Genomic DNA, 18,526 nt, shown 5'->3' with positions numbered 1-18,526 from the left:
CTCTATTTTTTTAAATACTTTTTGCAGTTAAGTTAACAGCTTTCAGCTTTAAGTTAACAGTTAAGAGTCTTTCCTGTAGTGCCTGATGTGGTTAGAGATCAGAGACAATTCTTCCATATAAAATCACTCCAGACCCTTCTGATTCCCAGCTTCGTGTTGGTGCTTCACCTCTTCAGTTCACCACACTCATTTTCTATAGGGTTCAGCTCAAGGAACTGGGATGGCCATAGCAGAAACTTTGTTTTGTGCTCAGTGACCCATTTTTGTGTTGATTCTGATGTTTGTTTTGGATTATTGTCTTGAAGGAAGATCCAACCACTGCACATTATATGATTTCTAGCAGGGACGGTCAGGTTTTGATTTCTTTTCATGATTTTTTCCCGAAACACTCCAAAACACCGCTCATGTGGTGATGTAGGTGCTGTTTGATATTTTTGTAGGCTTTCTGACCCCGAGACTCAGCTATTTTCTGCATTTCTCTAGCTGTGATCCATGGAGAGTCTGTGGCCACTCAAACTCTCCTCCTCACCTTGCTTTAAGACAATATAGACACACGTCCTCTTCCAGGCAGATTCATAACATTTCAAGTTTATTTCATGTTCCTAGTCACCCTGCAAGCTAAAAGAAATGTAAACATGAATAGGGATTATACTTCATATTTTATTCATAAGAATTTCTGGGGTGCTAATAATTGTGGCCAACGTGTATTGGAGAAAAACATTCATTTCATAATGTGACGATAAGGTAACTATAATGTAATTCATATGTAATGTAATCCTTTTTCCATTAAAAACATATACATTCTTTGAAATTTTACAGACAAATATCTTCCAACACATATTGTCCTCTGTACATGGACAAGTGTAAGTTATTTTTACAAATATAAGATGACAAATTCAATATAACAAAAAAACTAAATTCCTTGTTCTCTTAGCTTTACTTAAAAAAAATGCGTTATTTCAGCGATAAAAGAAAGAAAGAAAGAAAGAAAGAAAGAAAGAAAGAAAAAGAAAGAAAGAAAGTGCCAAACCTTTTGGTAATCAAGTAAATTGGGCCCGTTCTTCGTATGTGGGTTACTCAGTTAACTGGATTGTATTGTTATTTGACATGATCCAGGATTGTTAAATTCTTCAAAGCTCATCCTGGAGTCGCTGTCATAGCAACAGGTCCATTAGCTCAAACATGCTCAGGAGCAGACTTATTTCACGTAAACAGGATTAGACTGAATCATTTTAAGTATACTGAAAGTCTGTCCCAGCCACTGGTATTTTCTTACAAGAGAACCTTATTAAACCAGGAATAATAATAATAATAATAATAATAATAAACAGAATTTTAAAATTATTTTGAAAAAAATTTAAATGTTGTGTAATCTATAAAAAAATAGACATGATCAATTTTATTAATTGGGAGATTTATTCATGAAGGAATTTAATTTTATTGCAGTACACACATTACCAATAGTTTGTCTGAGCCATGGATTAATTTGAATGCTTTTATGCAGGTAGCTTTGATGCATCGCAGAAGATGCAGCCACTTCTCAAATCTCAAAATATTTTATGATGCGCAATTAATTTAAACATAGTCAGTTATATCTTAAAGCAGCACTATGTAACTTTTTCTGTGTTCAAAATTTGCAAAATGTATATAATGAGCGAGTACATCATGAATTCATCTTCCAAACCGCGTTTTTGTCTCATTCCGAATCACCCCGGTACACTTATAATAAGTACTTATATTTGGACTATTGTAGCCTGGTCGGGTAGTCACCGCTGCGGAGTAACACATACCTGCGTGAATCGCCACAGACATAAACTTAGAGAAGTAGCTCCGGTTGGAATGTTCTTCCGCGGGATGTGTGCAGTTCTGTTTATTAACCGCTAGAGCGCCAAAAGTTACATAGTGCTGCTTTAAGATGGATTTTATGGATTAAGAAACTTTAATTAATGCTGTCACATATAACAAATTTGCTAATAACAAAAGGCTATTGTTGACACTGAACAATGTTGCATGTACAAATACTAGAAATTGTAAAAAAAAAATAAAAAATACAATCATTTAAAAAAACAGTTACACATTTTAAATATTTGTTAGAACTCTTATGTAATTTTGCTCGCTTAGCTGTTTCTTTGATCTTAATTATATGATGTCATTACGTTACTGTCTTGCCGCCAGCCAATCACTGGATTGCTGATCATGCTTTCGAGTAACAATATATCTGCCCTTTCCAATGAACATGTCAACACAGAGTAATCTCAGACAACTTATTCCAGATATTTTAATTAAATATGCTTGTTTGAAGAACCAAGTTAGCTAGAGATCAGTTATCAGGATTAAAAGATCTGGCATCTGTAAAATCATCTCAGATGTATTAAGCAAGGTACGAAAATTCAACTAAAGTTCAACTCGTTCTCATAGGAAACACAAAGGAGAGAAAGACACACTGGAGACAATCGCTGGAGTTCATCGCCAGAGATCAGGAGAGCAGGCAAGAGTCCACTTTGAATGAATGAGACCGGACAATGAGGTGAGACTAGTTGTGTGTCTAAGTAGTAGTGCTGATGAGTGAACTTGATGAGGTGCAAGTGTGGCTGGTTAGTAGTCGGGAGAGAGAGAGCGCTGTTATTGGGTGTTCTCATAGCCTGGTCGATCCGTGACAGTACACCCCCTCCACGGCCCGCCGTGATGGCAGACCTCTTTCACAGAGTGCAGGACGATCAGGGTGCAAGTCATTGAAGGCTGAGAGCAGAATCCAGGATATTGTCTCTGGGGAGTCATTGGTCCAACCAGCTGTTTTTTTTTAATTGCCATCCTCTGCAGTACCCTCTTCCTTTTTACCAGGCTTGCAAAGTCCTGCCACTTCTGGCTGACCTCCTTCCCTGATCTCTTAACACCCCTGGTTGCAGTTAATTTTGTAGCAAAGTCCTCCCATATGTTTTGTTTTTCCTTATTTGTATGGTGTCCTTTAAATCTGCTGAAAATGACATCTTTGTTTCGCTCTACCTCCTCCAGAAGAGCAGTAATTTCATCTTTTTGAAAGTTTTTTTTTCTTTTTCTAATCTACATCAGGTGATGACTATTAGGTTCAAGGATACGGTTCTATGAGGTAATATTTCAGCACTTGACAAATGAACAGCGACTCTTAAGTAGCACGTAGAACGAGTTTTCGCGTGTTCATGTTAAGTGCATTTTTGGGAAACGAATGTGGAATTGCGGCAAGCATTCGTAACCTTGCACGTTGAGAGCGCTCTTAAGAGCTAAGATCCATGGTTTCTGTGAAACACGGACCTGCTCAATTCATATGGATTAGTTTTACGATCCCTTCATGAACTTTTTGAAGCATCAAAGTGGTAGTTGCATATACTGTCAAGAGAGGGACAGACACCTCTCAGATTTCATAAAAAATATCTTCATCTGTGTTCTGAAGATGAACACAAGTCTTACGGGTTGGAACAACATGAGGAGTAAATGATGACAGAATGTTTTTTTTGTTTGTTTTTTTTTGGGTGAACTATCCCAAGTGAAGTGTGCTCAGCTAGAAGCAGTGTAAAGATATTGTGGACTGCAGAACATTGATTTTAAGTTTCAAAGTTTACTGTGTAAAAACACTATTGAATGCTATTCATTTTTATTTGCTGATTAAATGTTTTTAATGTAACTGAATTTGATATTTTAACATTGATCAAAACACTGTTCAAAACACAATATACACTGTTTTAAGAACTTCAAGTATTATTCTGAGTGAGTCCATCATATAAACAGGGTTTTTTTTTTACTTGAAGCCTGTAAACAGCATATATAAAGGTGAATAAATTCATCTGAAAAGGATGCGTGGTAACACTTTAGAATTAGGGAACACGTTCACTATTGACTAAGAGTTTTCCCTCAGTAAAATTAATAATTAATAAAGTATTTGTTAAGTTTAGGTATGTTGTAGGATTAAGGGATCTAAAATCTGGTCATGCAGAATATTGCATTAATATGTGCTTAAATACAAATAAACAGTCAATATGCTAGTGATATGCATGCTAATAAGCAAGTTGCATATACTGTCAAGAGAGGGACAGACACCTCTCAGATTTCATAAAAAATATCTTCATCTGTGTTCTGAAGATGAACACAAGTCTTACGGGTTGGAACAACATGAGGAGTAAATGATGACAGAATGTTTTTTTTGTTTGTTTTTTTTTGGGTGAACTATCCCAAGTGAAGTGTGCTCAGCTAGAAGCAGTGTAAAGATATTGTGGACTGCAGAACATTGATTTTAAGTTTCAAAGTTTACTGTGTAAAAACACTATTGAATGCTATTCATTTTTATTTGCTGATTAAATGTTTTTAATGTAATTGAATTTGATATTTTAACATTGATCAAAACACTGTTCAAAACACAATATACACTGTTTTAAGAACTTCAAGTATTATTCTGAGTGAGTCCATCATATAAACAGGGTTTTTTTTTTACTTGAAGCCTGTAAACAGCATATATAAAGGTGAATAAATTCATCTGAAAAGGATGCGTGGTAACACTTTAGAATTAGGGAACACGTTCACTATTGACTAAGAGTTTTCCCTCAGTAAAATTAATAATTAATAAAGTATTTGTTAAGTTTAGGTATGTTGTAGGATTAAGGGATCTAAAATCTGGTCATGCAGAATATTGCATTAATATGTGCTTAAATACAAATAAACAGTCAATATGCTAGTGATATGCATGCTAATAAGCAACTAGTTAATAGTGAGAATTGGTCCCTAAACTAAAGTGTTAAAATAGTGTTAATCATACTTGGTATATTGCATTGTTGCGCTGTTGTAACATTGTAAAGTGAATAAATGTTTTGTTTTAAGACGCCTGTTTACTGTTTCATTACACTATTGTAGAAAAATGTAAAAAGATTTAAATACAGATTGAATACATTTTGAAAATTAAAAAAATATGTAGCTTATAAGAAGAAATTGTTAAATATAACTTTAAAAACAACAATGTTTATGTTTGATAAACTTAAAACTATAGTTTGTAAATTGAGTTGCCATTAATTAAGAGTGCAAGTTTAAAACATGTAAAGTCTAATAGAGCAAACAAAAATAAAATGAGTTCAAAATACTCAAAAAGATGATGCAAAGAGTTGCCTCAATTTTATTGAGTAAAACGGGCACAATATTTTTTTTTACAGTGTAGTCCAAGTTGGATCCAAAAACAGTTGATATTCATTTTAATCCAAAAAGTACACATTACTCGATCATTGGAAATTATTTTCCAACAACACCATAAGAACACTTAATGGTGGGTTTTCTTGGATTAAACACGTCAAATGTGCATTTTTTGTAATCATACTTCACAATGCAGCCTTTAGTTAGGTCAGTCACTCGGCCCATCCTATAACAAAAAACACATCACTTCAGAGGAAATGTCTTGAAATATAAAACCCACAACATGCTGTTCATAATCACAGAAATAAAGTTCAACTCATCCTTCAGCTTGTAAACATGAATGTTTATGAAAAATGTGTTTAAAATACAGCACACGAACAGGCCAGCATGTTAATGGAGCTTACATGAACTAACAATGAACAACCCTTGTGAAAAAGAAGTACGCTTTAGCATACACTTAAAAGCAGACAGAGAAGGGGCCGTTCTAATCTCTAAAGGCAGGGTGTTCCAAAGACGTGGCCCTGCCACCACAAATGCACGCTCCCCTCTACGCTTGAGTCTAAAGTGGGGAACTACCAGCAGAGCCCGGTCGCAGGATCTTAGGCTTCTAGACGGAGTGTATGGATGAAAAAGTTCAGAGAGGTAGACACAGCTAGGATATGTAGAGATTTATATACAAAAATGAGAATTTTAAAGTCTAGTGAACCGGCAACCAGTGGAGAGATCTTAGAATTGGAGTGATATGTTCATGTTTACCACACTTGTGAAGTCTGGCAGCAGCGTTTTGGACTAGCTGAAGGCATGCAATTTGAGACTTAGATATACCGCATTTATAAAGAGGTGCAGTAATCTAGTAATCTTGCAGCAATACCTTTAAAATGAAAGGTAAAACAGAAATAGGCCGAATTTTTTTTTGAAACAGAAGGATCCAGTGAAGCGTTTATTATTTTTGATGTTTAAACCCAAAATTTGTTTTGATACAAAGCAACTAAGCGATGATTCATCATGCTCTGATTAAATGTGCACTATAAATTAAAAAAAGGAGTGAATTTTGACTTTGTGTTGAATTTTAAAGAAAGAATTAAAAATATGGTTTTGTGTGTTTGTGTTTTTATTTACCTGGTTTTAGAAGGGTCAAGGAGCAGGCAGAATCGCTTAAAGAGACAAAGGCACAAAATACCAAAACCAGAGCCAAAGATGTCTGTAAAGAGAAAACTAGGAACTTATTACAGAAAAAACACTGTATACAACAGTAAATGTTTATATATAAATTCTATATTGATCAGTAGCATTATGAAACTTACCATTTTTTGCAAGTTTAGCACAGATGCTGGTCTGATGAAATGCAGTCATTGGTACTTTAGGTCTTTTTAAAGAAAACAGAAGAGGGGCGGAACATCAAACATTTCAACATATATATGGACTGATCATCAACTTGTTTGATTACCAACTTTAACTACTTGCACTTTTATGCAGAAAAATATGCACTTTTATGGAAACTTTTCATGTCTTTAATGCAAGTGAGATGGGCATCCCATAGGACCTTTATGGATAGGCTATAGACTATGGCCCATATTTTAATGATCTAAGCGCATGGTCTAAAGTGCACTTTGGGGCGTGTCTGAATCCACTTTTGCTAGTTTAACAACGGGAAAAACGGTCAGCGCAACAGGTACATGGTCCAAAAGGGTTGTACCTATTCTCTTAATGAGTCATGGGTGTGTTTTGGGCGTAAGATGCAATAAACCAATTAGAGTCTTATCTCCCATTCCCTTAAAAGGTTAGTTGCGCTCGGGCCATGGCAGAGTCGCTATTTACATGGCAGAATTTGCAAGAGCCGTGCATTTTAGTCCATGCGCTTAGATCGTTAAAATATGGCCCATTTGGTCAAAGGTGCAGTCTATTTCAGTTGCCTCAAAATAGCAACGTGCCAACAATGCGCCTGAACACACCTCGTTTTCAGACCAGCATGCCCCTGGGCGCACAAATGGGCGCAAATGCATTTGTTATTTAAACAACATGGCGCAGGACGTAAAAATTATAACTGCGTCGGGCTGAAACTAGCAAAAAACGCCAGGTGTATGATAGGGCCCTTTACTTTTACTTTTACTTTTAGTCATTTAGCAGACGCTTTTATCCAAAGCGACTTACAAATAAGAAAAAGTAATTAAAACTAAAAGCTAAAACTCTATAAATACTATATATATACACACATTTAAGAAAATAAAAGAAATTAAATAAAAATGACAAATGCATACAACAACACTTCAAAACTAAAACATTTAAATTTAAATTTAGCATTTAAAATACGTTTTTGGATGTGTGCGGACCTTCTCTTTTGCACATGCAACGTTTCACTAGTTATCTTTCTGTCGCTCGGCTCGCTAATGTCCGTCCTGTGCACTGAATGCTCTCTCCTCCACATCATGAGTAGACACGCCCCTTACTGCTGATTGGCTACAAGTTTGTTTTGCTAGTCGGCCCGAATCAGTTTTCTAAAGCATTTTTGAAAAATCGCTTACCCCACCTTTAAAACTTTTCACCCACTTAAACAGGACTTAAGTACATTTTATATGTAATTTCATAATTGCTTGTATTGTCTTTGAAATATGTTTATAGTGTGCTACATGTACTGGCAAGCATTTATTGTAAACTAAAACATACTTTAATGTCATTTCTATTGAAACTTTTATGTAATGTATTTAAATATATTTGTAATAACACATTTGTAATGATGAAATTGCAATTTAGTACATTTAAAGTATATTAACTTCAAATGTAATATTGAATAACACTACAGTTAAAATTATAATAAAGTACATGCTTTAGTATGTTACTTAAGTGTGTTAAGAAACATAGTCATGAAAGTGTTCTTTCTTTTAAGTGCACTTTTATTTCAGTAATATTATATTATCTGCAATATTGTATTATCTGTATTAACTCCAATTGTTTTTGTTTATTTTGTTTTAAAAAAAACTGAAGGACAAGATTAAATTAATAAAACAATAAAAAATTTGGTTTTCGAAAGTTTCAACAGCAGTTAAGTGTCTTACGTGTCACAGCACTCCATTTGCCCGAGGGAGCAGATACATCTGATACATCTGCCTTTTGTCCAAGTACTTCCCATTGGATGCTTGGAGTTATCATAGCCATCTACACAATGTTTTGCCCCTATTTAAATTCAATGAAATTAAGAGTTGTTAAGAAGAAATGCAGAGTTTATTTACCTAATAGTGTACATACACCACCTTTTAAATATGTAGGATGATGAGTGGATGTGTGTCTCATTGTTATAATTGAATATTTCCTGTTCTTGGGTATTTGACATGAAATATGCTTCATGTAAACCTATTTTCTGTTAAGAAGGGTGATTCAAATGCAAATAAATGGCGAAAAACTAAGACAAAGAAAAAAATGAAGTTATAGTTAAGACATTACAGTTTCTGTTAGTTCCAGTTCCAGTTCATTTTATTCATATAGCACATTTATAACGGCCACTAGGCTGACCAAAGTGCTTTACAGAGGAGCAAGATTAGAAGAAAATATAACATACATAGAAAACAAGCCAGACAAAAAATAAGAACAACATCGTTAAGAATTACCATATAGCAGGTGGACCAAAAACAGAATATAAAGCTCAATTCAATATACTAGGGAAAGCAAATAAGTTTTTAAAAGAGACTTAAAAGCAGACAGAGAAGGGGCCGTTCTAATCTCTAAAGGCAGGGTGTTCCAAAGACGTGGCCCTGCCACCACAAATGCACGCTCCCCTCTACGCTTGAGTCTAAAGTGAGGAACTACCAGCAGAGCCCGGTCGCAGGATCTTAGGCTTCTAGACGGAGTGTATGGATGAAAAAGTTCAGAGAGGTAGACACAGCTAGGATATGTAGAGATTTATATACAAAAATGAGAATTTTAAAGTCTAGTGAACCGGCAACCAGTGGAGAGATCTTAGAATTGGAGTGATATGTTCATGTTTACGACACTTGTGAAGTCTGGCCGCAGCGTTTTGGACTAGCTGAAGGCATGCAATTTGAGACTTAGATATACCGCATTTATAAAGAGGTGCAGTAATCTAGTAATCTTGCAGCAATACCTTTAAAATGAAAGGTAAAACAGAAATAGGCCGAATTTTTTTTTGAAACAGAAGGATCCAGTGAAGCGTTTATTATTTTTGATGTTTAAACCCAAAATTTGTTTTGATACAAAGCAACTAAGCGATGATTCATCATGCTCTGATTAAATGTGCACTATAAATTAAAAAAAGGAGTGAATTTTGACTTTGTGTTGAATTTTAAAGAAAGAATTAAAAATATGGTTTTGTGTGTTTGTGTTTTTATTTACCTGGTTTTAGAAGGGTCAAGGAGCAGGCAGAATCGCTTAAAGAGACAAAGGCACAAAATACCAAAACCAGAGCCAAAGATGTCTGTAAAGAGAAAACTAGGAACTTATTACAGAAAAAACACTGTATACAACAGTAAATGTTTATATATAAATTCTATATTGATCAGTAGCATTATGAAACTTTGCAAGTTTAGCAAGTTTAGCACAGATGCTGGTCTGATGAAATGCAGTCATTGGTACTTTAGGTCTTTTTAGAAGAGGGGGAAGAGGGGCGGAACATCAAACATTTCAACATATATATGGACTGATCATCAACTTGTTTGATTACCAACTTTAACTACTTGCACTTTTATGCAGAAAAATATGCACTTTTATGGAAACTTTTCATGTCTTTAATGCAAGTGAGATGGGCATCCCATAGGACCTTTATGGATAGGCTATAGACTATGGCCCATATTTTAATGATCTAAGCGCATGGTCTAAAGTGCACTTTGGGGCGTGTCTGAATCCACTTTTGCTAGTTTAACAACGGGAAAAACGGTCAGCGCAACAGGTACATGGTCCAAAAGGGTTGTACCTATTCTCTTAATGAGTCATGGGTGTGTTTTGGGCGTAAGATGCAATAAACCAATTAGAGTCTTATCTCCCATTCCCTTAAAAGGTTAGTTGCGCTCGGGCCATGGCAGATTCGCTATTTACATGGCAGAATTTGCAAGAGCCGTGCATTTTAGTCCATGCGCTTAGATCGTTAAAATATGGCCCATTTGGTCAAAGGTGCAGTCTATTTCAGTTGCCTCAAAATAGCAACGTGCCAACAATGCGCCTGAACACACCTCGTTTTCAGACCAGCATGCCCCTGGGCGCACAAATGGGCGCAAATGCATTTGTTATTTAAACAACATGGCGCAGGACGTAAAAATTATAACTGCGTCGGGCTGAAACTAGCAAAAAACGCCAGGTGTATGATAGGGCCCTTTACTTTTACTTTTACTTTTAGTCATTTAGCAGACGCTTTTATCCAAAGCGACTTACAAATAAGAAAAAGTAATTAAAACTAAAAGCTAAAACTCTATAAATACTATATATATACACACATTTAAGAAAATAAAAGAAATTAAATAAAAATGACAAATGCATACAACAACACTTCAAAACTAAACACAGTAAACAAAACAAGTGTTTCCTAGCAACGACAACTGCGCTAAACACTGAGACAAGAAATAAATACACTTACAAGCTGCTTTTAACTTCTGCTGATTGACTGCTTCTCACAAACACAATTTCTTTACACTGTTTTGCTGGCGCTTGAACACACTTTCCTGTTTATCCCAACAAATGGCCAAGCAAAGCGCACGACACTGACAAGGTACACGATACAGTACGAGACCAAACGCCATTTTATGATTAATTTTTAAACCTTTATGATTAATCTTCTGTGAATATTGTGTTATTGAGAAGTTATTGGTTGCAAAATGTGTTTTTTTAATTTGAAATTGTTATCTTTGTAAGCAGTTATCATACACTGTTTAATAACCACTTAACAACACCAGATGTTTCCTGATATATTTCTCAATATATGATTGTGTCCGCTTCAAGTTGTCACAATAACTGGGGTCAGACAACAGGATTAGGGTCTTCAAGAGTTCACTGCAAAACTTATAGAATTAACCGCACAGGTAATTCATTAAATCATGATCCAGCATATTACATTTAAAGTCAAGTCAAGTCACCTTTATTTATATAGCGCTTTATACAATTCAGATTGTGTCAAAGCAGCTTTACAGATTCAAACAGGAAAAAAGTGTGCTGATAAAGCAAGAAGACAACAGAAAACAGTCAGTTTATTAGTTAAAGTCATTGTTGATTCAGTGATGTCATCGTCCAGCTCAGTTCAGTTCTCTTCCAATAGTGTCTGTGCAGTCAAGTCAACAATGCTGCCAGAAATTGTATCCCAACTAAGCAAGCCGAAGGTGACAGTGGCAAGGAACCAAAACTCCATCGGTGACAGAAATGGAGAAAAAAAACCTCTCCTCTGGCCAGACGAAACGAGCATGGTGTGTTAATTCAAGGCTGCAACACATGTCAGATTGAGCAGAGGACTCGTCTGGTTCTCGTGGTCTTGTGCCGATGGCTGTCTAGTTGATAAGGTCTTCGCAGGTTGATCTGTCTCTAGGGTTCGTCTAGTTGACATGGTCTCTGCTGACATTCAGTGCTGGAGAGGTCGTCTCTAGGTGCTGATCCACCATCTGGACTTTAATGCGATATGAGCTCGCTCAAGTACTGAGGAGCTAAACCATTCAGGGCTTTAATTAGCAATATTTTAAAATGTAAACAATGTTTAATAGGGAGCCAGTGCATTGTTGAGAGAACCGGGCTAATATGGTCATACTTCCTGGTTCTAGTAAGAACTCTAGCTGCTGCATGTTTGGACCAGCTGGAGTTTGTTTATTAAGGGCACAGAGCAACCACCCAATAAAGCATTACAGTAATCTAACCTTGAGGTCATGAACGCATTAATTAAAGTTTCTGCATTTGACATTCAGAGCATCAGCATAGGTTGTAATTTAAATATATTTTTAAGATGTAAAAATGTGGTTTTACAAAATAGAAACTTGACTTTCAAAGGAAAGGTTGCTATCAAAAAGCACACTAGGTTTCTAACTAATGATGAAGAATTGAGAGTGCAGCCATCAAGTGTTAGACAGTGTTCTAGATTATTACATGCAGATGTTTTTGGTCCGATAATTAAGACCTTTGTTTTTTTTTTATTTAACAGTAGGAAATTACTAGTCATCCAGTTTTGTTAAATCAACCATTCCTTTAGTTTTATGAATTGGTATGTTTCGTCAGGCAGCGAACAAACATAGAGCTGAGTATCATCAGCATAACAGTGAAAGCTAATACTATGTTTCCTGATGATATCTCCCAAGGGTAACATGTAAAGAGTGAAAAGCCACGGTCCTAGTACTGAGCCTTGTGGTACTCCATAGATTTTTGATAGATATAATACCTCTACGAAATAATGATAGTCAGATTGGTATGATTTGAACCATGATAATGCAATTCCACTAATGTCAACATAATTTTCTAGTCTATTCAAAAGAATGTTGTGGTCGATAGTGTCGAAGGCAGTGCTAAGATCCAGTAGCACTAATAGAGAGATACAACCACGATTGGATGATAAGAGCTGGTCATTTGTAACTTTCAAAAGAGCAGTCTCAGTACTGTAATACGGTCTAAATCCTGCCTGGAAAACATTTAGAAATTGCACATTTCAAAGCATCATTTTTGTGTATGTCACCAAATTTGTGACGTGGGAAGTCCAGAATTTGGCACAGAGTGTCATTACCTCCATAACCACAGTTGATTCACACAGAATATGTGATTGTGCACTGAAGGTGTGTGATACAAAGTGAAATTAAGAAAATGTTTTTTTTCTGAAACATACATACTGAGCTTTAGTTGAAGATGTACATCATTCTTTACAATACTTTATAGCAGTTGATTATCAGCTGGTTACGATCCACTGCTTTATGCAACATCATAAAGAAATACCCAAAAGACTAGAGCTTCTTTTAGACCTGTTTATTGGCATTAGATATCAGTATAGTTGGAAATATATATATATATATATATATATATATCAGAGTGAATGGTTAACCTTAATTTCCCTTGTTTATTAACTCATTTATTCATTATTATAAAATAAAACGTCTGAATTACATAGTTTTAGCTGGTCATTTCCAAGTACCAGATTTATTCAAGAAACATTTAAGACTTTTCCTTGACATTATACTGTTCCTTTACATTTTATTAAAATGTTGTATCAGACCAAAGAGCTCTGGGTGAAAATTGTGTTCATGTTACATGACTTAGATTACTATAGTATAGTACTACAGTAGTAACTTTACTTAAAAATAAAAATAAAATGTTTATACTTTCCCCCAGAAATGTTTTGTTTTGTTTTTTAAATCATAAATTTCATGAACATGTAGGCTATGAAATGTTTTTATGTAAATAAGACCCTCAAATAAATTAGTGTTATGTCAGTCAGATCATTCTATCACAGGCACAAAAATGTAAAGAAATGCCATGTCATGGTTTTAAATACAGGAAGGGTGAATAAACTCAACGTGTACATTTTAGCCTACCTCTTATATAAAGTAGTACATCCATCATTTTATTTGAACTATATACTCAGTATTACATTTTAGTGAAATTCAATAATAAATAAAATAATCCTAGAATAGTAGTATGAAGAATATCATAACAATGCAGAATTCTTAAGTGTAGTACCGGGATAATAATGACTGGCAAACTAATGGCCAGGGAAACTCACATCCAGGACTTTCACTATCAGCACTGGCGCCCCTCAGGGATGTGTGATCTCCCCACTGCTCTTCTCCCTGATGACTTCACCTCTAAAGACGCCTCTGTCAAACTCCTGAAGTTTGCGGATGACACAGTCATCCAGGATGGTGACGAGACTGTATATAGAAATGAGGTTGAGCAGCTGGCTGGCTGGTGCAGTCTTAACAACCTGGAGCTCATCACTATCAAAACTTTGGAGATGATAGTGGACTTCAGGAGGAACCCCCCTGCTCTCCCCCCACTCACCATCATGAACAGCACTGTGGCTGCAGTATTCATTCAAGTTCCTGGGCACCACCATCTCTCATGACCTGAAGTGAGACATTCACAATGACTCTATTGTAAAAAAGGCCCAGCAGAGGTTGTACTTCCTTCGCCAGCTGAGGAAGTTCAACCTGTCACAGGAGCTGCTGAAACAGTTCTACTCGACCGTCAGTGAGTCCTGTGTTCATAACTGTTTGGTTTGGCTCAGCTACCAAATCAAACATCAGGAGACTATTCAGCCCACTTTCTATTTGAACTGTTGCCCTCTGTCCGGCGCTATAGAGCACTGAGCACCAGAACAGTCAGACACAAGAGCAGCTTTTTCCCCCAGGCCATATTCCACCTAAATCAGGGGTGTCCAATCCTGCTCCTGGAGGGCCACTGTCCTATAGAGTTTGGTGCCAACTCCAATTAAACACACCTGAACCAGCTAATCAAGGTCTTACTAGCATACTAGGAACTTTCAGGCAGGTGTGCTGAGGCAAGTTGGAGCTAAACTCTATAGGACAGTGGCCCTCCAGGACTGAGTTTGGACACAGACCTAAACAATACATAACACATCTCAGACTGTACATCTGTAAATAACTTCTCAAAACTTTTCATCTGTAAATAGCACATACGCACAATCACAATTCCTTTAACAATAATTTATTTGAATTTTAAAACGTAAAATTTTTTGACCCTTATATTTTGCTGTTGTATTTTTTTCATTATTATTTCTGTATAATATTTGTATTATTTTCCCCAAATTCTGTGTTTTCCATTTAAATTTTTCCATTTCAGTGGTTTAATTATTTTTTAATTCATAACATTTTATCATTTCAATTATTTAGTACATTTTTTACAGTAATATACCTTAATCAGATGTGCTTTAATTTTCTGGAACATGACTGTATATAAATTTATTAGCAAAAATAGTGGTAATCAAATGAAACCATAAAACATTAACAATTTGTGAATCAATCAATTATTTTTTTAAGCATAATGTAATGAAATTAAATTTTTTGGTAAATGAGGTTGTGCGGAAATCATATGGCCCAAGACATTTTAAAGCTGGTCTGTTTATAAGTAAATGCATATGAAGTTATAATTGTGAATTGAAAAAATGTTGTCCACTACAGTGATTCGGACATTTCCATTGACGTAGAGACGGTCACACCCATGCCAATGCCTCTCTATGACAATCAGAAAGCCCGTAGTGTGATGAACGAGTGTGATCGTCACGTTCTGTTTGCTCGAACCATCGCTGATGGACCACTTCCTCCTGATGATTGGGAAGAACACATCAACAAGTAAGAAAAGCTGCTGTAGGATAACTACAAGTTTGCAGATGTATGAGAAGAAAAATATAGTTTTCTCGAACATCTGAGATGCTCTGTTGGTGATCAACTGTTCTTCAATCTGTTTTAGGGCTGGCTGGTCATTGGCTCAGAACAAGCTCTTCAATAAAGTATTGAAAGCACTGCAGGCAGAAAGACTCAGCAGACTGGCCAATGAGGGGGTGAGTTTTCAAAACTGGGTTTAACTCGCAAGCTCTGTTTTGTTCAGTTAAATGCAAGAGCTGCTGATTATTAAAGGTGCTTGTAACTATTTTTTCACTGGCTGTAATGATGGTGGTCCTAGACCAGGGGTCGGGAACCTATGGCTCGTGAGCCACACCTGGCTCTTTGACAAAAATCATGTGGCTCGCCACTTTATATTATTTTTTTATTTATTATCTATTCTCTTTATTATTAGTGTTAATAATAGTTAATTTGTGTTTTATTTCATTTTATTACCTTAAATTATATGTATGTCTGCACTATGTCTGTACTTTCTGCACTGGAAGCTCCTGACACCAAGACGAATTCCTAAACACACTTGCCAATAAAGCCCTTTCTTGATTCTGTTTGTGAACTCCAGTCCGGGTTTCTCGCAGCGCCAAACAGCTCCGCAGACGCGGAACATACTCCAGTCCGGGTTTTCCGTTGAGCCGCTGTGGCGCGGTAGTAAAACAAAAGACAGTCGGGCCATAGCTGAACCTTTATAAGAGTGGATATCATTTTGTCGGAGTTTATTGGTTTCTTGTCGCATGAACCCGATTTCTTCAGTATTATCTACATTATTCAGAAGACCGTTCTTTGGACCGAAATGACATGAAAGGAGCCTGATACTGGACAGTAAGTATTGTGAAATGAGTTAGCCTCCGAGCTAACAGCCTGCCAGATCATATTATAGCACTGTAATAACCACACCTAAACATTTCCGGCTTTCTACGTTTTGCTTCATAGATCAAGCAATACAGGGAATATTTAAGGTAATTTATTGTGATTTAAAAGCTCAGCTGGCATGTGTGTGTGTGTGTGTGTGTGTGTGTTGGGTTTAACTCGCAAGCTCTGTTTTGTTCAGTTAAATGCAAGAGCTGCTGATTATTAAAGGTGCTTGTAACTATTTTTTCACTGGCTGTAATGATGGTGGTCCTAGACCAGGGGTCGGGAACCTATGGCTCGTGAGCCACACCTGGCTCTTTGACAAAAATCATGTGGCTCGCCACATCTCTCACCCTTTACCAACAAATGATCTATTACAAAAATTAGACATCGCTAGAGATCAGCAATTCCTTTGTTGTAGAGCCTACATAAGCTGAAAAAAATTTTTACCGGCCAAAGTGCGCTTTCAGTGCTGTTCACGAGTCAAACCACTGACGTGTCTATGGTAATGTAGAGCTAATAAACTCAGATTCAAGCAGCTACGTAGCTTGTTTGTGGTAATAGCGAAAAGAAAGATTTTTTGAACAGCAGAAAAAGTGTAAAAGTAGGCTATGTAAAAAAAAAAAAGTGTCAGGACTGAAACATATTTGTTTTATATAAGATGGTGTTTTCCTGTGCCAAGAGCCAGTATGAAACATTTCGCAGGTTACTTTCGCTTTTTCCGCGCAGCTTTCAGCGGGTGGGACTGTTAGCGTTATTAATAAAGGAACGTGAATGAATGAGACAGATTTAAAAGCTCAGCTGGCATGTGTGTGTGTGTGTGTGTGTCGCGGGCCCGTGCGTCTCACTGCAGCCTCGCGCCACTCCCCGGGTCACACAGAAACTATTACATTAAAATACAATTTAACGTAATTTAACGAAGCTAAGCGCGGTAACACCAACCACCTCCGTATGTTGTGCTTCAGTAGCTACTTTAGCAGTATTTCTTGGTTAACATCTGTGCTTGTGAGGCTTACAAGCAGGGACCCCCTAAAAATGTACCATTGTAACTTTGTTGTTTCCACTATTGTTGCTACATTAAATCTGTGGTAAGTTAGCATTAGCCACCACTCTCATTAAAAAATAATAACAAATGCCAGTAAGATCATAACAAAGATCTCAATAATTTAGCACTTTACTCAAGTAGAAATAACTGTTTTTTTGGACGAACATACTAAAGCATATGTAAAAGTACCTGAAGACAGTAAAGAGTGGAACATGCTTGATATTAAAAACACAGAGCATTAAAATCTCAAAGCCGCGAAACAGAACTCAATCCGCTTCTGACTAGATGTTTTCTGCGCGCAAGGTCCGAGTGGAACATGGACAAGCAGTAGGTGGCGCGCCTAAAACGGTCAAAACACGGGAGTGTCAAAATACCTGCGCTGGTGTGTATTCACATAAATACGGTCGACATACGCACCGTGCATTATTCTTCACTCACTCAATCTCTCTCTCACACACACAGAGAGAACTCTGAAGAGAATTAATCTCCCTGTAAATGAACTTCACAGTAAAAGCCCTGCACAGTTTTTCCTTCATCGTTACAAATATTTAAATAGAAATATATGTAAGTTTCAATAGAAAGGTTTCATTTAGCGGGATGCTTGATACTGAGGGATTGTTTCATTGCAGGGTTGATGTTTACGGTGCAAGCGTCCCATTTTTGCAGGAACCGCAGAGCCTCCGTGTGGGGCCTGAGGACCATGTTCCGTCCTGGAGGAGAGAGAGACTTCCAGACGTCGGCTCGTAGGATGGGGACGTCCCTGCTCTTCCAGCTGTCGGTTCATGAGCGAGAGTTGGACCTCGTGTTTCTTGACCACAGCTATGCCAAACCCTGGAACGCCCACCCGGATGCCAGCAGTGCGCGGCCCACCCGCATGCTGTTCGTCACCCCGCGGCGGCAGCCGGAGCCTTCTGTGTGAGTGAAGAATTCTGGATTATCAGTGGCGGGAGATATTTTGCCTGGTTTACACTTGGAATTGACACCTGTTTTGGGTGATCTGATCACAAGTTATCAAGTGCAAGTTAGCATCTCAAATCATTTCTCCTGGAGCTCAAATGTGTCTGATAATAGTGTAGCGCACTAGCGCTGTCTGCTTGTGATCAGATTGCCTGAAACAAATGTTACATCACTGGTTTGCAACTATGTTCATTATTTAGATTATTTT

At 36.9% G+C, this 18,526-nt stretch overlaps 2 protein-coding genes across 2 annotated transcripts in view; one reads left to right on the top strand and one right to left on the bottom strand.

Annotated features, from left to right (window-relative positions):
• Positions 1-5,121: 5,121 nt before the first annotated feature.
• LOC107728361 (beta-microseminoprotein-like) lies at positions 5,122-12,847 on the bottom strand. Its single transcript, XM_016538499.1, has 4 exons — positions 12,842-12,847; positions 9,493-9,574; positions 8,202-8,319; positions 5,122-5,374 (listed from the first exon to the last, which is right to left on the bottom strand). Exons 1-4 carry the CDS (start codon positions 12,845-12,847, stop codon positions 5,248-5,250), a joined length of 333 nt encoding a protein of 110 aa, XP_016393985.1. The 3' UTR covers positions 5,122-5,247.
• A 2,401-nt stretch (positions 12,848-15,248) lies between these two features.
• LOC107728360 (KAT8 regulatory NSL complex subunit 3-like) overlaps positions 15,249-18,526 on the top strand; it is a 22,268-nt gene continuing 18,990 nt past the window's right edge. Inside the window, exons 1-2 of the mRNA XM_016538498.1 lie at positions 15,249-15,419; positions 15,538-15,628. Coding sequence (XP_016393984.1) covers positions 15,289-15,419; positions 15,538-15,628 — 222 coding nt within the window. The 5' untranslated portion in view covers positions 15,249-15,288. The remainder of the gene's footprint in view (positions 15,420-15,537; positions 15,629-18,526) is intronic.

The sequence above is a fragment of the Sinocyclocheilus rhinocerous genome, unplaced genomic scaffold (genome assembly GCF_001515625.1).
Source record: "Sinocyclocheilus rhinocerous isolate Xijiao unplaced genomic scaffold, SAMN03320098_v1.1 scaffold2232, whole genome shotgun sequence".
NCBI classification, from domain to species: domain Eukaryota; kingdom Metazoa; phylum Chordata; class Actinopteri; order Cypriniformes; family Cyprinidae; genus Sinocyclocheilus; species Sinocyclocheilus rhinocerous.
This window is presented reverse-complemented; position numbering and strand designations above follow the sequence as displayed.